This window comes from Mustela erminea, chromosome 2 (assembly GCF_009829155.1).
Source record: "Mustela erminea isolate mMusErm1 chromosome 2, mMusErm1.Pri, whole genome shotgun sequence".
Classification (NCBI taxonomy): Eukaryota; Metazoa; Chordata; class Mammalia; order Carnivora; family Mustelidae; genus Mustela; species Mustela erminea.
In genome coordinates this window covers 57589158-57607440 of record NC_045615.1, presented here as the reverse complement: position 1 = coordinate 57607440, position 18283 = coordinate 57589158, and the positions used below count along the sequence as shown (strand labels likewise).

The following is an 18283-nucleotide window of genomic DNA, read 5'->3' as shown; positions in this document are numbered from 1 at the left end:
ACAGTTCAAACATCTGCAGTGAAAGGGTCAGTGCAGTATTACTCTGATACCAAAATCACACCAAGACAGCACATAGAAAGAAAAACTAACACCAGTAACTCTCATGAATAGAGACATAGAAATCTTTAACAAACATTAGCAAAATAAATCCAGGATTATAGAAAAGGAATTGCATGCCCAGTGCAATTTGTTCTGGGTAGGTAAAGCTGGTTCAATATCAAGAAATTAATCAGTGTAAATCACCGTATCAACATGATAAAAAAGAATCTTATGATCACAGCAGTTGACACAGAACAGCATTTACTCTTCTTCTCTTCCCTTCGCAAGAGACGTATTTACTTGTTCCCGTCATTGTTTACCAAGGTCCTGGGTCTTGGTCAAGACTCTCTTAGTCCACATACAGAGGCTTATCTTAAATTCAAATTGGACTGTCAGGATCATTATGCAAATTGGGTTTACTCTCTCTGAGTAACCAGTTCAGCATACCAAGAAGTGGAGAGTGTATGCTAAACTACCAGATAAAACTGTCTAGTCACATGCTCAACAATGTGACACACGTTTGGAAAATCAAAAGGATTACTCAAATTTAGAGACACAGACAATCATATTTGCATTTGAAAAGCAACATAAAAGAAACAATTTTGTAAGCTCTATTAGAAATGCTAAACTTGGACATTTAAAAGACCAAATTTAAAATTCAACAGGTGTACTAAGAAGCTTCACGACTTTCACGACTGTGAAAAGAAAAGAAGTTCAGGTAATTTCACATTTTATGTTCTTTCACTGAGCTAAATCTATTTAGATTATACTTAGGAAAACCTCCCTCAAGGAAATGAAAAAATCTCAGTTTCCAGGCATTGGGCATAATGATAGCCTTATTATTTAAAAACCAAACAAAACAAAAAAACTCATGACCCAACCTCTTGGTTAACCAGTGACTTGTGTAATACTAACCTTCCCGCAGTGAAAGCTATAGCCAGAATCCCTCCTTTCTCAATACATTCACTTGTGGAGAGAAGAACCCCAAAACGGGCAGCATGAGTACTACAGGGAAAGTAAGTACAGTCTTCTCTTTATATTGTGTCATGATTGTGTCAGCTTCTGTGCTTGCTTATTCACCTACACCTCATCACCCAAACAGTATCTATATTTTTCAAAGTAGGAGACTATCTTGATCTTAGTATCGCCCTTCTACTCCCTTTTATTTTATGCCTTTTAAGCACTTGCCTTTCTTCATTTTTTCATTTCTTCATTAATCAATATATTAAGTCCTATGTCAAATTTTCCAGAGTCAGAGACATCCCCTCTTTCAGTGGTCTCACAAGGAGATAGAGTAATTATAAAAGAATCATTATAAAAGAATGTGCAAGGGTAGAAAAAGAGAGAACAAAGTGCTCCTAACCTAGCATTGCTTCCCAGAGACGGTGACACCTAAGAGGAAACCTGCAGAAGAATGTGCCACGTACAGGAGAAGACAGTTGTGCAGGCAGATAAAGCATGAGGAGCAACATAGAAACAAGAAAGATATCCCACATAAGAATCTCCAGAATATTTTCCTGTGCTTGGAGGGTAAAATCTAAGGCAGGAAGTAACCAGAGGAAAGGTGTGAGACACTGATTGGAAGATCATGGAGAGCCCCATAGATCATGTCAATGGATCCTGATAAACAATCAGAGTATCACTTTTAGGCAGAAGATTAGCACGATCAGGATTATAGTGCAGATGGCAAATAGCATAGAGGATGGATTTGAAATTGATGAACTCAAGCTAGGTGAAAGGCAATGAGGATGTGGACCACACAGTGGTGGCGAGAGTAGAGAAAAGGAAAAAGTTCCCAGAAGGTGGTAGATTGTGGAGGTTGAGGGAGAGAGATAAACTAAGGATACTTCCCAGGTTCCCAGGTTTCTTTCCTACATAAATGAATAGGTTACATGGCCACTCATTGAAACAGAGACTACAGAGGGAGGAATAGATTATATGTTGTGTCCTCCACTCATTGAGGAGGGGAAAGGGAACAGAAGGTGAAAAGAGGACAGAAGGAAGGAAAAAGAAATAATGTGTTCATGTTTTGTTTTTGTTTTTCTAAAGATTTATTTATTTATTTGAGAGAGAGAGTAAGGGGCAGGGGGCAGAGGGAGAAGGAAGGGAGAACCTCAAGCAGACTCTGCACTGAGCATGGAGCCCAATGCAGGGTTGATCCCATGACCCTGAGATCATGACCTGAGCTGAAATCAAGAGTCAGACGCTCAACCAACTGAGCCACCCAGGCAACCCTAATGTGTTCATGTTTAAATGTTTCTATAGGACATTCAAATAGGAGATGAATAAATAAGTCTAAAACTTAGGGTCAAGTTTATCTATAGATACAGACTGACAAAGTCATCTCCAAAAAGGTAGTGGTTGAATCTATAAAAAGAAAGGTAAAACAACATAGGAAGAGGTTTTATAGCAAGTATAGGGGTAGACTGAAATGAGAACCCCTAAATACTACTTTGCCACCAACAACTTTTCTGACCTTAGACTGCCAGTGACCACCACCATTTGATGAACTACCACAACTAATCTTCTCCATTCCCTGCTCCATAATTGACCCCTCTACCCCAAAACTGATGATCTCCCATACCTAGGATCACATAAATTCCCACAATGCAAATGCCATCCTCATGCCGAAACAGCCACTGGACAACTTCATTCTTGATACAAACATCAAAAATAGGACATCTACACTCTTATTGTATAGCATTATATAATTAGTACTGAGAAAATAACTAGAATATAGAAACTGATAGCACAAGAAAAGCTGAATTGGTATTTAGAAACTACATATAGCATATATTTAAGCAATGATTATTTTTTTCAGTTCTGAGTGTAGAACTGAGCTAAACCTTCTAATATTCATTAATATAAGAATTCCCCAGCTCTTAGGCCTAAGAAGTTTCCCTTTCTGCCCCCATATTCTATTTCCCAGGTCATTAGGTACAGAGCAGCCATACTCTGGAAGCCTGGTGCACCATTTTCCATCGAGGAGGTAGAAGTTGCCCCACCAAAGGCAAAGGAAGTTCGCATAAAGGTAAAAAAAAAAATCATATTTCCACACCGAAAATCAAAGCTATTAACTGTAAATTACACATTCTTTTCACAATGCTCAACTCAGAAATATAACTACATACTCTGCTATTTCTTTTCCATTTCCACCAGTCTTTTTTTTTAAGATTTTATTTATCTATTTAATTGACAGAGAGAGAGAGACAGCAAGAGAGGGAACACAAGCAGGGGGAGTGGGAGAGGGATAAGCAGGCTTCCCACTGAGCAGGGAGCCTGAAGCAGGGCTCAATCCCAGAACTCCGGGATCAACGACACAAGCCGAAGGCAGACGTCACTTCATCAGTCTTTTAATCCAGCCAGACAAAAGATTAGGAAGATATAGCATAGGCTAAATGCCTAAAGGATACTTATTTACAACTATAATACTAACTACTAATTAAAAGAAGCTTCTACCCATAAACCATATTGTATGATTAACACAACCCTAAAGCCCCCTCCACCGTGAAATAAATTAAGTCTTCAATTATAATAGGAAACATCTCTTGCTTTTCTGGGTTCCAATTATTTCATTTATATAATTGGTCTTCCTCCTCCATACTCCTACCCACAAGCTTCAATGAAGGACAAGTGAGACCTCTGATGTACACTACAGTTGTACAGATGTCTTTTCTGAACCTATGTAAGTCTTAAATCATCATTTTGCTTCTGAAATTAGCTAATGAAAACCACTGAATTGCTTTAAACAAATTATTATTGACCCCTCTCTACAATTAAATCTAAGAAATAAATGCATTAAAATTAATGCAGTGTATCAAACTCATAAAAAGTTTTAAAAGATTAATAATTCCTTTCTTCTCCGGTGATCCTCTGTCTTGTTTCCTAAATTCCACATATCAGTGAGATCATGCTATAATTGTCTTTCTCTGACTGACTTATTTTGCTTAGTGTAGTACTCTCTAGTTACAACCATGTCATTGCAAATGATAAGATTTCATTTTTGATGGCTGCATAATATTCCATTGTATATATACACCACATCTTCTTTATCCAATCATATGTCGATGAACATTCATACTCTTTCTGTAGTTTGGCTACTGTGGACATTGCTGCTATAAAAATTTGGGTGCATGTGCCCCTTCAGATCGCTATGTTTGTATCTTTAGGGTAAATACCCAGTAGCGCAATTGCTGGGTCATAGGGTAGCTCTATTTTCAACTTTTTGAGGAACCTCCATGCTCTTTTCCAGAGTGGCTGCACCAGCTTGCATTCCCACCAATGGCATAGGAGAGTTCTCCTTTCTCTACAACCTCACTAACATCTGTCGTTTCCTAACTTGTTCATTTTAGCCATTCTGACTAGTGTGAGGTAGTATCTCATTGTGGTTTTGATTTGTATTTCCCTGATTTTGAATTGGGTAGGGGGATGAGTTAGTGGGTGATGGACATTGGAGACGGTATGTGTTGTCATGAGCACTGGGTATTATATAAAACTGATGAATCACAGACCTGTACCCCCGAACCAAATAATATATTATATGTTAATTAATTGAATTTAAATTTTTAGAAAAACATTAAAAAACGACTAACAATTCTGAAACACCTTTGTTTGACACTGAGAAAACCATCTTACTTTTTGCCTTCCATATAGATTGTGGCCACGGGGCTCTGTGGTTCAGAGATGAAAATGTTGTAGAATAAAACCTTTTACAACCATTATCCTGTCATTATGGGCCACGAAGCAGCTGGAATAGCTTAGAGTGTGGGAGAAGGAGTGAGCACAGTGAAAACAGGTATGAATTAGCACTGGGAGCTAGGAAATTGCAGCAACTTAGAACCCCCATCAGGAAAATAACAAGCATCTCTTAAATGTTAAGCTCAATTGGAAACAAAATGTGAAAAGTTGCCCATTTCATAGGAAAGGAGGGATCGTTATTTATAAGTTACACAAAAACACAAAATGTATCTTTGCATTCCTATTTTGATATTAATAAAAACAAGTAGAATGCAATAAACTGAACTTGAAATAAAGTACAAATGAGGCAAAAATTTATAAAAAAGGAAACTGAGGAAAACTGTTGAAAATTATTAAAATGAAGCATATAATAAATAGCTGAACACAGTAGTGGAACAAAAGAGGGAAGGAGTCCAGAATTAGATCAAATATATAAAGAAATTTTTTTTAATTTTTTAAATTTTATTTTGTTTTATTTTTTTCAGTGTTCCAAAATTCATTGTTTAGTCACCACACCCAGTGCTCCATGCAATACGTGCCCTCCTTAACACCCACCACATTAATACCTACTCACCCATCCCTCTACCCCCTCCAAAACCCAATTTAACACAGGGTTTGGTTTGGTTTTGCTTTCAAATTTGAGGGGAAGAATGTGGATTACTCAGTAAATGATGTTGAAACAACTGGATAGTCATCTGGGGAAAAAGTAAGTTGAGTTGCTATTACATTCTTTATGTCAAGGAAATACACATTATGAACCCAAGAATTAAATGTGAAAAGTGAAACTGCAGAAGTGCTATAAAATGCCATAAGAGAGGGGCACCTGGGTGGCTCAGTTAGTTAAGCATCTGCCTTCAGCTCAGATCATGATCTCAGGGTCCTGGAATGGAACCTCCCCACCCAGCTCTCTGCTCTGCAGGGAGCCTGCTTCTCCTTCTTCTCCCTCTGTGCTCTCTCTCTCTCAAATAAATAAATGGAGTCTTAAAAAAAAAGAAATACCATAAGAGAACACTGTATTACCTCAGGGAAAGGAAGGAAATTTTAATCAACACAAAAAAATCTAGAAGATATGAAATAATACATCAATTAACACCATAAAAAGTTCTTGAAATTTTGTTTATAAAAAATAACCCCCGGGGCACCTGGATGGCTCCATGGGTTAAGTCTCTGCCTTCGGCTCAGGTCATGGTCTCAGGGTCCTGGGATCGAGCCCCTCATTGGGCTCTGTGCTCGGCAGGGAGCCTACTTCTCCCTCTCTCTCTGCCTGCATCTCTGCCTACTTGTGATCTGTCAAATAAATAAATAAAATCTAAAAAAAAAAAACCACCAAAATCAACAACAAATATGACAATGGGCAAATTCCCCTAATATATAAAGAATTTTTTAAAAGCCATTTGATAAAAATAGCCAAGTAGAAAAATAGCCAAAGGAAATGTACATTTCCTTTGGAGAAAATACATATATACACATGAAAAGCTGCTTAACCTCAAACATACTGAATAAAAATTTAAAATACAATGGGCACTGGGTATTATGTAAGACTGATGAATCACAGGGCTATACCTCTAAAACCAAATATATATTATATGTTAATTAATCAAATTTAAATTTTAAAATGTTTCAAACAAAATACAATGGTAAAGTACTGGCTTTTTGTTTTTGCTTTTGCTTTTTTTATTAACATATAAGGTATTATTTGTTTCAGGGGTACAGGTTTGTGAATTATCAGTCTTACACAATTCACAGCACTCACCATAGCACATGTTCTTCCCAATGTCCATCACCCAGCCACCCTATCTCTTCCCCACCCCTCCAGCAACCCTCAGTTTTTTTCCTGAGATTAAGAGTCTCTTATGGTTTGTCTCCCTCCCTGGTCCCATCTTGTTTCATTTTTCCCTCCCTTCCCCACATGACCTCCTGCCCCGCCTCTCAAATTCCTCATATCAGAGAGATCATATGACAATTGTCTTTCTCTGATTGACTTATCTTGCTTAGCATAATACTCTCAGTCCCATCCACAGCATTGCAAATGGCAAGATTTCAGTTTTTGATGGCTGCATAGTATTCCATTGTATATATACACCACATCTGTTGTGGTGTATATATACACTGTTGATGGACATCTAGGCTCTTTCCATGGTCTTGCTATTGCAGACAGTGCTGCTATAAACATTCAGAAGCATGTGCCCCTTTGGATCACTCCATTTTATGTTTAGAGTAAATACCCAGTAGCTGGGTTGTAGGGTAGTTCTATTTTCAACTTTTTGAGGAACGCTATACTGTTTTCCAGAGTGGTTATACCAGCTTACATTCCCACCAACCGTGTAGGAGGAAAACACTGTTTACCTAACAAATAAGCAAAGGTTTAAAAGTCTGATAATATGTAGGGCTGACAGAGTGCAGGCAAATAGCTACCTCAAACATTATTATCTAGAAAGTAAATTTGTACAACTCTGAATTTGGCAATATGTAACATCATTTAAATGTGTATATTTTGGATCCAATACTCCCAATTCTAGAAAGTCATTCTATAGTTCTATACTCATGTATTAGCTTTCTATTAACGATGTTAAAAAAAAAAAATCAACACAAATGTAGCAGCTTAAAGTAAAACAACTTTATTATCTCACAGTTTCTGTGGGTCCAAAGTCTGGGTGGTTGACTGAGTTCCCCGTGTAGGGTTTCACAAGGCTAAAATCAAGGTGTTGATCAGCTGGGTTCTCATCTGGAGATTCTGGAGAAAACTCCACTTCTAAGCTCATTCAAGTTGTTGTCAGTATGCATTTCCTGGAGGTTGTAAAACTGACGTCTTCAACCTTAGCTGAACAGCTGTTGGCTAGGGCCACTGTCAGCTCCTTGAAGCTGTTCACATTCCTTCTCATGTGGCCCTTTGCCCACTTTCAGTCTCAAGGCAGCACTGGCATATCCAAGCCTACTCAACCTTGCAATCACTTTGTCTTCTTCTGATTTTTCCTCTTGTCTCCTTTCAAGGGCTCATGTGATTACTTTGGGTCCACCTAAATAACCTAGGATGATCTCCCTATTTTCATGTCAGATGCTCAATGAACTTAATTACATCTGCAAAGCCCCCTTTCCCCTGTAACATATTCATGGGCATGATAACACATTCAGTTTCTGGGGATTCGAATGGGACCTCTTGGAGGGGCACTTTTTAAAATTTCTGCCTACCACAGTTCATGTATGCACAAAATATTCATTGCATTGTTATTTTTCATGACTGTTTAGGAAAAAACCTAAATGTCTATCAGTGTCCAAAGAACTGGTTAACTAAATGATGATATATCTATACGACAGAAAAACTATGTAACTATTAAACAAAAATCACTAAATCTCTAAGGTCTATTGTTAAGTAAAAAAGTAAGACCTACAAAGAGGGTAAGCCATATGTTAGCCTTTATATTTTGAAATGGGTTACAACTCTGAAAGATACCATTGATAAGAACATAAACTACATTTTTGTGAAATTTAAATGTTTTGACATATGCATGTATACTTTTTAAAAACTAAAAGTAAATTTATAAAGTCCAAATCCTGTAAGTGTTCTTAACTAAAAATATGAAACAAATTCCTCTACAATAATAGATAATGCGGTTGTATGATTACAAGTCAGTAAGTCCATTACAAGCAAGTTACTCTAATTTTTTTCTTATACTTTGCACATTACTAGAGGAACCTGCCTGAACTTTTTTTCTTATACTTTGCACATTACTAGAGGAACCACCGCCAAGAAGGACTGATTTAAAACACAGAGGAGAGTAAAGAGACACTCTTTACTTATTCTCTGAACTAGAATCCATTCTATTTTACATCCAATCCTTCACAGCAGAAGTTGTATAGAAAATATACAATGACTGCATAACAAAATCATTTGACTTCAAGAGGAATTTACAGGATGGCAAGTTCCTTGACATTCAGTTGCTGAGCCCAGGGCTAGACACAGATGAAGACATCCCCTCTTTTCATAAGTATTTGATATTTTCCACAAAACTGAGCACCATTAAATGCAGAAATAATTCACAGTTACCATATTTTCTTGGGTGTCTTGTTGGTGAAGTCCTGAAAGTCAGCTATCTCTTTACTTAGAAAAATAATAACCTAATAAATGCCTTTCTTCTTCAGGAGACAAAGTTATCACACTCTTTCTACCGCAGTGTGGAGAATGTGCCTCTTGCCTTAATCCTGGGGATAATTTTTGTATACAAACCAAGTAAGGTTTTACTAATATTCTTTTTGAAAAATTCAATTTCCTTAGAAGGAAACTAAGCTTTCTAATTCAAAAGAAAAATTTGGTTTTGTGTTTTGTTTTGTTTTTGTCTATAACAGACAGTCAGAATCCAGCCTGATGTCTGATGGTACCAGTAGGTTTGCCTGCAAGGGAAAACCAGTGTATCACTTTGCAAATACAAGCACCTTCTCTGAATACACAGTGATAAAAGAAATCTCGGTTGCCAAGATTGATGCAGTTGCTCCTCTGGAGAAAGTATGCCTAGTGAGCTGTGGTTTTTCCACCGGGTATGGTGCTACAATCAATACTGCCAAGGTGAGGAGCATTTATACCAGGTATGAACGGAATTCTTGGTCGATGGAGATGAAAATCCTCATGCACCTGGCTGGGCATGTTTAACAAAACAACCTGAGGAAGAATCACAAACCTTCTTCTAAACATCCCTGAGTTCCTTACTGTCTGGTCATCCTCTTACACCCTTCAATATCTTTCCCATTCCCTTTTGGTCAGTGGTAAGTAGCAAATCAAGTCTGGATGACAGTCACAAGTGGAGATACCAGGAATTCCTGGGAGTTAAACATAAAACAGTTGCAAAATTACTGTGTTCTTCCACATTCCAGTTCATCCTTTTTGTTTTGTTTTGTTTTTATTTAACAAACATTTATGGAGTCATTCACTGCTCCAGGTGCTGGCATTCGGCAGCTAACAAAACTCACTGAGCTGCTATTCTGTTGTATAATGTATCAGGGGAAAGTCAAGTGCTCATAAAAATAAAAGGATAGTAAAAAGACCAGGTGGCAGAGGAGATACTGCTATATAAGACAAATTGGTCAGGTAATCCCACTCTGACTGAATGGGAACTACTCAGTAGTGGGAACTACTGTTTCTGAGACATCCCCCAAACCTTCCCAGCTACCTTTTGTAAATAGCTGTTGAGCTTCATTACTTTGTTTTCCCCTAAAGTCTGTTAGCCCCCATCCTAGAGAAATAGGACAGAAGGGGTTCTATTTGAAATAGTCTCATTTTGGACCCCTCCCCCCAAAAAATAAGCCTTTGCTTCATAAGGCATTGACATTTAAAGGGATGCAAAGTTTTCCAAAGGAAAAGAGAAATGAAGAGTTGCGTGGAGATAGATGAGGATGGTTTTTAAAAACTCAAAAATAACTGGAATCAAATATTCTGTTAAGTAAGTCTTAAGATCCAATAAAATTTCATTAAACTGCTTCTACTCATGTTAACTCCCAGAACTTAAAACCGTATTTACAGGCAGTTTTTTGCTCCTCTAGCAAACAGTATTCCACATCTAGAAATACCCTCAGAAACTAAAACTCTCAGTTACAATGAGTTTTATCTGAAAATGTCCTTTGCTTATATCTCATAAAAAGTATATACAGACTTGGCTCTTTCCAACTGAGTCAAGACACATGTCCCCTTTGCTTTTGTTTTCTGCCTTCGTGTGCTTAGGTGACCCCAGGTTCCACATGTGTGGTGTTTGGCCTTGGAGGAGTCGGCCTGTGATCATAGGCTGTAAAGCAGCAGGAGCAGCCAGGATCATTGGGGTGGACATCAACAAAGATAAATTTGAGAAGGCGAAGGAAGTGGGTGCCACTGAGTGCATCAACCCACAGGACTTCAAGAAGCCCATCCAAGAAGTTTTATTTGATATGACAGGTGCTGGTGTGGAATTTTGCTTTGAGGTCATCGGAAATCCAGAAACTGTGGAATGTGATTTTTTCCCGAGGGAAAATAACCAATATTTCTGCCCGTCGTAAGTTTAGATTTTAATTGAATGAAAATTCTAAAATTCCCTCCACCTTTCCTCTAAATTATTTAATTCTCCTTGTGCCCCCATGACATCCCAGCTGGTATCCTCTGTCCACTCCTACAAATCTATTCACTACTGCAACACTGAACTCCCATACTGAGATTTCTCCCTCTCTTCCATCATACCATTCCTTCAAATAAGAAGACAACCTCCAACAGGCAGTACAGAAAAGCTTTGTAAAGAATTCTCACTGAATTATTTCATGAACAACAACCTGGTAACTACAGATTCCAAGCCAGGAGAGTTAAGAAAGATAAGGGTAGTACTGGATTAACCACCGTATAAAGGAATGAGCTTTGCACTTTGAGCAGTCTTTCACGGTAGATCTGAGTAAGCTTCCAAAGAAAACATTAGCCAATTTGATTAGATGGATTCATTTCAAAAGTGAAGCAAGCAGTAGTTGTTTTTCCAGCTGAACATGGTTTATATAAGAATATAAATGTAGAGGGAGTTATTTCACAATCTGATGCTTTCCTTGAGGATTTGTAGAAATAACATACTATTGAATTGCATGACTCTGTGTTCTAGTTAGCTGTATGAAAACCCAATCACTGTCTCTTTCAATCTCAGTGCTTTCCTCAGCTTACAAAATGTTTTCATTCCTCACTACACATGAACTCCCTCGTGTGTAAAAATGTATAACCAAATCTTTCTCACAGTCTTTCCCACAGATAGTCTTGCTATGAGAAACAGCTTTTGAAAATAACTAACGGGAACATGTCTGTTTATCACTTGGTTAATACAAGATGTTATACAACTCTCCAGCTGTACTCGTCAATGTCTAAAAGAAAAAGTCAATTCTAACAAATCACCCATATTAGTAATGATTCTCATAAAAATTATTACTATCGTTGCTGTTGTTGTTACCACCACGGGTGTGTTTAGTATTTTCATTTTTTAATTTCCATTTACTGAGTCTTAAAGTGCCAGGTATTACACTAGGCATCATGCAATGTCATTTCAGTAAATCCCTGTGAGATAAATGTTATTTCAAATGAGGTCATGGAGCATCAGAAAAGATCACAGACCATTTAGCAGTTTATCTGAAATTAGGTCCAACTCTCAAGTACATCTTTTAACTCTTGCATTGTCTTGCATTCCTTCACAACAGGAAGCTGCCCTGGCCTCGTGCCACGAGAGCCACGGGGTCTGTGTGATTGTTGGGTTCTTGGCAGGCATCCGTCTCAACATCAGTGGCTTATTGTTTCTTTCAGGACGTTCTTTGAAGGGAACCATTTTTGGAGGTATGGATGAAACAGGGGAGAGGGAAAATTCATGAGGTTTTAGAGATGATAAGTAGAGAAATGTGTCATAAATGCTTAAGAAGGAAATAAACAAGAACTTTAGATTACAGTTTTTGTTTCAACACATAAATATCCAAGATAGGGAGATGGATATTTGATGTATACAGTTACTTTTTTAATTTTATTGAAACTTACAGTTTCTTCTTGGTAAGCTTTTTGTTGATTAATAAAGAAACCAGTGTCCAAAGTTTAATACAAATTATAAGTTGAAAAGAAAAGGCAATATTGTGACCAATAACTATACTTCAATTGAATTATATATCTGCCAAGTGAGATTCTTTGAAGAATATACTGAACTACTGTTCGACTAATGTAAGCCTTATATCAACTCAAAGATATTAAACATAATGGATTAGTGACTAAAAAGAAATACTACCAATAAAAAGCAAATGAGAATTATTCCCAGAAAAAAAAAATTTTTTCATAGAATCCTTTGATTTTCCATTTTTTAAGCCTGTCCTAGAACCTGCATTCTAATACACTTTAAAAGAGTAGTTTATTGAGAAAATTAAGAAAGTAGAAAACTAAATAAATCTGCTTAGGATTCTGGTCTCATAAGCAAGTAATCTATTATTTAAGAAGAAATGTTTTATCCAGAAATTTGGGACAATCTGAATTTGGGAGCAGAAGAGATAAGGATTAGGAGCTATCTGAGTTATTTGGACCAGTGAGCTATTTGTGGTCTCCAAATTCGCTATGGCAATGTATTGTTATAGACACTAAGAGTCTTACCCAATTCATTTGTGAAGAGTAGATAAATGGCAGGGCTAGCAAAAGCAAACAAACAAATACATAAATAATCCAGTTTAAATTAAAAATTTCAGATCTTCCATTTGTAATAATTGGATACAACCACTGCATTATCCCCCTTGTATAGATGAAAACTATTGATTCCAAATACACATACTCAGCTAACTCTTATAAAATAAGATCACCAGTATTTTAAATAATTCCCATAAACTATATCACTGGCCACTTAAGCATTCATATAGCTATTATTAAATGAATCCTACCTTCCATAGACAGTATAATCCTCTGGGTCAATAGTTTTCAAATAATGACAATATTTAAGAAAGGGAGGATACGAGAGGGCAGTATAGGGAGATCCTCAACTCATCCCCTCCCACAGACACACCAAGCCTACAGCCACACATGGATCACTTTCCTCTGGAAAAGATCTAAAAACTGAAAACTAGACGAAATGCTCTATACAACAAAGGATAAAAGGATCATATTGCCATGGGGAGAAGATGCAGAGACATGGTCTTACAAAAACCCCACCCCTGCTTCAGTGATACACAGTAAGGATGAATCTCAGCAGATAGGCACTTGTTCCAGAAGAGCAAAAGATTGATTCCCTACAACAGGCACCCTGGCCCCTGAGATTTGCACAAGGATGAGATGAGACCCCAGAATGTCTGGCTTGGAAAACCCACCAGGGCTGACATTAGGTGGGGGTCCCAAGTACTATAAGAAACTGAGATTCCTCTCTTAGAAGGCTCATGTATGGTCTTGCTTACCCCAAGACCCAGTGAAAAATCAGGAGTTTGAAAACTGTCTAAACTATATGTGAGGGAGATACATTTGCTAATCTGGGGTCATCAGCTGGAAGGACAGGGGCCAGATGAGAAGCTCCTCAGTGATGGAGGTACTAGCCAATGCCATTGTTGTACTCTCCACAAAACTGCTAGCATAGGTAAGCAAGCTTGGATACAGCACACTCCCATGGCACTCAATGAGGCCAGAGGGCACAAGTGGTTGTAGTGCTCCCCTGTTCTCTCTCTGGGGTAAGGAAATCATGAATGGAGTTCTCCTGGTACCTAGCTAAAGTCTGTGAGCTTGGGTGGTTGCAATGCTCCCTTGCCCCTGACTAAAACTGGCAAGCACAAACAGTCCAGCATTTTCCTGCTTTCAGCCTAAAGGCTGCATACACACATACTGAATAGGAGGAAATATTTGCAAATCATAAGCCTGATAATAATATCCAAAATATATAAAGAACTTATACAACTCAGTAACAAAAAATCAAGCATTCCCATTTTTTAAAAAATGGGAGAGGAACTAAATACACATTTTTTCCACTGGAGACAAACAGCTGGCCAACAGGAACATGAAAAGATGCTCAATATCACCCATCATCAGAGAAATGAAAATCAAAACCGCAATGAGATACCAGCTCACACGAGTCAGAATGGCTAGTGTCAAAAGACAAAAATAACAAGTGTTCACAAGGATGGGGAAGAAAGGGAACCCTCGTGGCACTGCTGGTGGGAATGTAAATTAGTGCAGCCACCGTGGAAAACAGTAGGGAGGGTCCTCAAAAAATTAAAATAGAACTACCATATGATACAGCAATTCCAGCAATGAAAACACTAACAAAAAAGATACAGACACACTTATATTCATTGCAGCATTATTTACAATAGCTGAGATATGGAAATACCTAAGTGCCTGTCAGTGAATGGATGCATAAAGATGTGTGTGTGTGTGTGTGTGTGTGTGTGTGTGTGTGTGTGTGTATAAAATAGAATGGTGTTCAGCCAAAAAAAAAAAAAAGAATGAAATCTTGACATTTGCAGTATCAAGTATGAACCTTGCGGCTATTTTGCTAAGTGAAATAAGTCAGAGAGAAAAAAACAAATACCACATGACAAATGAAACATAGCAAAACCCAGACTCATAGATATGAAAGACAGATTTGTGGTTATCGGAGGGGATGAAGATTGTGTGCAAAATGGGTAAAGGGGGTTATGAAGTACAACTTTCCAGTTAAAAAATGAGTAAGTCCTGGTGATATAATGCATTACATGCAGAATATAGTCAATAATAGCATATTAACTTTGTAAGGCAGTACATAGTAACTAGACTTGGGGTAACCATTTCACAGTGTATACAGATGTCAAATCACTATGTTGTACAACTGAAACCAATACTGTATGTCAGTTTTACCTCAAAAAATTTAGAAAGTGGGAGGGACAGTGTTGTCCAGGAGGCTAAACCTCCTATAATGTACACAATGAAGCACAAAATGCCATGCCATTGTAAGAAACACTTCCTCACCTAGTGTTTGGTCTTGGACCCTTTCCTTGTTTAAAAAGCAACTGGAAGTATTTCTCATATAGATACGAAAATGCTTTATAGATCACCAAGCACAAGACAATAACTAAGAACAGATCTTCAAAGTTGTCATCACAAGAAATAAAAAAATTTATAACTGTGTACAGTGAGGGATATTAAATAGGTTAGTAGTGATCATTTCATAATATATATAGGCACTGAATCATTATGTTGTAGGCCCAAAACCGATATGTTATATGTTAATTACACCTCAATTTTTTTTTAAAAAAAAGATAAAAACAAATAGAAAAAAATACACTAGCCATTTGTGTCATGAATAGAGGAACAGTTAAGAATTGATCACATAGGGCGCCTGGGTGGCTCAGTGGGTTAAGCCGCTGCCTTCGGCTCAGGTCATGATCTCAGGGTCCTGGGATCGAGGCCTGCATTGGGCTCTCTGCTCAGCGGGGAGTCTGCTTCCCTCTCTCTCTCTCTGTCTGCCTCTCTATCTACTTGTGATCTGTCTCTGTCAAATGAATAAATAAAATCTTAAAAAAAAAAAAACAAGAATTGATCACATATAACAGAAGCCAACTTAATAGACAATGAAGTTTTAGGTAGTTTTGAGAATAAGTAGGAAGGTTAGAGAACCCAGCCCAGGATGGGATCAAGAAAAGTAAGTAACTGCCAAGATCCTGTCACAGTATAAGCTCCTTCTGACACTGCTGCTTCCCTGTACCATTACACAACACTCACCCTTTCCAGGAATGAGCAGGCCACCAAATTCTGGGTTGTGCCCCAGCAGGCATGTTACTTAGCACAATACTAAATATAAGGATGTATACTAAATATACTAAATATAAGGATGTATAAATGCTAAATATAAAAGTAGTATTTTCTTGAAAACCATGATTTTTGAGTCTCATGAAAATCATGATTCTTGAATCTCATGATTCTTGAAAATCATGAGAAAGAAAAGAGAACGGCAAGCTTACATTACCTTAACTGACCCCCTCTTTCCCTGTGCAACTCTTAGTTCCATAAAGCACATCTCATTCTTTCCTCAAAGCTTGACTGAAATCACTGCCATGATGAAAGTTCTTAAGATATTTGGCTTTTTCAGGAAAAACACAACACAAACACGTACAACCTTTGCACTACTTCCTTTCACAGTTCCCAAGACTTTGGTCTTTGTTATACATTAGATATGGATTTACAGCTCCCCAAATAGTACAACCTGACACCAAAAACATCTAAAATGAGACCCATGTTCTACCTGCTTTGAGTAAATCCTCCTCTTAATATCAGAGGTCTTCTTCAAAAGAAAAGCCTTCTCCATAGGTGTATGGTTAGGACAGTCATTCCCGGATGACTGAGATAATCAATGGGAAATCCTTAGATCTCCTCAAAGCCAGAACCTCCAGCAGTTACCTTATATTGCCTTTCCTGTATGATGAGTCTCGTACATAAAATTTATTGTTTATCTGTGTATTTCCAGGCTGGAAAAGCAGAGAGAGCATACCTAAACTGGTTTCTGATTACATGGCAAAGAAATTTAATCTAGATCCACTAATTACTCACACTCTGAATCTGGATAAAATCAATGAAGCAGTTGAATTAATGAGAACTGGAAAATGGCAAGTTGCTCACATAATTTTTATGTCTGAGTGTTTGGGACCAAGAAATAGAAGTGTGGGGACTGGGGGAGGCAGTAAATAGGAAGTAAGGGCTGAACTTTAAGGTTTCAGGAATTTTCAAAACATTTCCTTCTGCTTTATATTTTATTTTATTCCCAGTTTATAAAATATGTAAGCCTGAAAATACTTAAGTGTTCAACTGCCCTTACCAATAACATTTAATTTACAATCTAGTGGGTTTCCTTTTTTATTTTTTTTTTTTTACATGACAGATTACCTAGTGAAGTTAGCTCACAAAATTCTAGCCCAAGTTCAAGTTCATAGTTTATAAAGAGGCCACTATTGTTTTTGTTTATATTAAAGGGGAAATTATCTTCAGAATTCTAAATTCTGATGTCTATCTTGGGCCCACAAACCAGACAACAGTTATAAATTGGGGCATTGGTATTCCCCACAAGAGACTAAGCCTGCATCCCTGTTCTTCTACCCTTGGAGTTCATGCCATTTTGAAAGATCTCACAACTGATTTAATCTGCCCATTTTCGGCTCACCTGAGAGAATCTAACTTACTTGTCTACAAAGCTAAAAAATTGAAATCCAAAACAGATGTTTTAGAAACATTTCAACTTTTTTTTTTTCCAGTATCCGCTGTATCCTGCTACTTTAAGGACAATGCGATATAACTAAGATCTGCAGTTTCTTTCACCAACTAGATTGTGCTCTGCATCATTTTCGTGGTCTAGAAGAATTATCCACACAACACTGTTTCTAATTTCTTGCCTCTGATACATTCAGCAGTAGGCTCATAGCTGGCTTCTACCTACCCTCACTACCCCCATCAACACTGTTCTTAGGTGACCCAATGTCCCCCAGTAACATCCTCCCCTTTAGAGCTAAATTAAGTTCGATCTGAATCACCCAATTCCAGACCCTTTAAACAAGTCACCCCAAGATACTCCCACTTTCATCTCTACCTCACGGCCCATGTTTCCTTGAATATTTTTTCTCTCCCACCCCAGGAAGCTCTGTTCATTTCACACCAAAGAAACAAAACTCACCATTCATGAGTTTATAAAACATTCAGGCTAAAGCAAGCTGATGGAAGGCGGTGGCAGTCTTCATTACATCAACTTAAATAAATCCCCATTGAACATTAAGTATTTCATTCTTAATACAACTCCCCTCAGAGAAACTTCTAGTGGTCTTTCATCTTATGTAACCTAGCCTTAAGCCATCACTTACATCTTTGGCACGTCCCGTCCCTCTTCTCTCCAGTCAAAGCAATCTCAAGTTCTTCTTCAATTGGCCAGGACAGTTTAGCCCTCAGCGGTTCAGATTACCTGACCTTATAACTAAGTCATCTAGGGATTCCACAGGGGAAAAAAGGGGGTGGAGGGAGGAGTGGGCTGGGGAGAATCTTGTTATTTATCAGGATCCA

The 18283-nt window shown here is 37.8% G+C and overlaps 1 protein-coding gene across 1 annotated transcript; it reads left to right on the top strand.

Annotated features, from left to right (window-relative positions):
* The first annotated feature begins 1037 nt into the window (after positions 1 to 1037).
* On the top strand, positions 1038 to 17512 carry LOC116584513 (alcohol dehydrogenase 6-like). Its single transcript, XM_032332974.1, is given in 10 exon segments — positions 1038 to 1055; positions 2969 to 3070; positions 4693 to 4834; positions 8917 to 9004; positions 9121 to 9337; positions 10487 to 10535; positions 10538 to 10747; positions 11963 to 12091; positions 16707 to 16845; positions 17488 to 17512. Coding segments are annotated over 10 exon segments (1119 nt in total).
* The last annotated feature ends 771 nt before the right edge of the window (positions 17513 to 18283 follow it).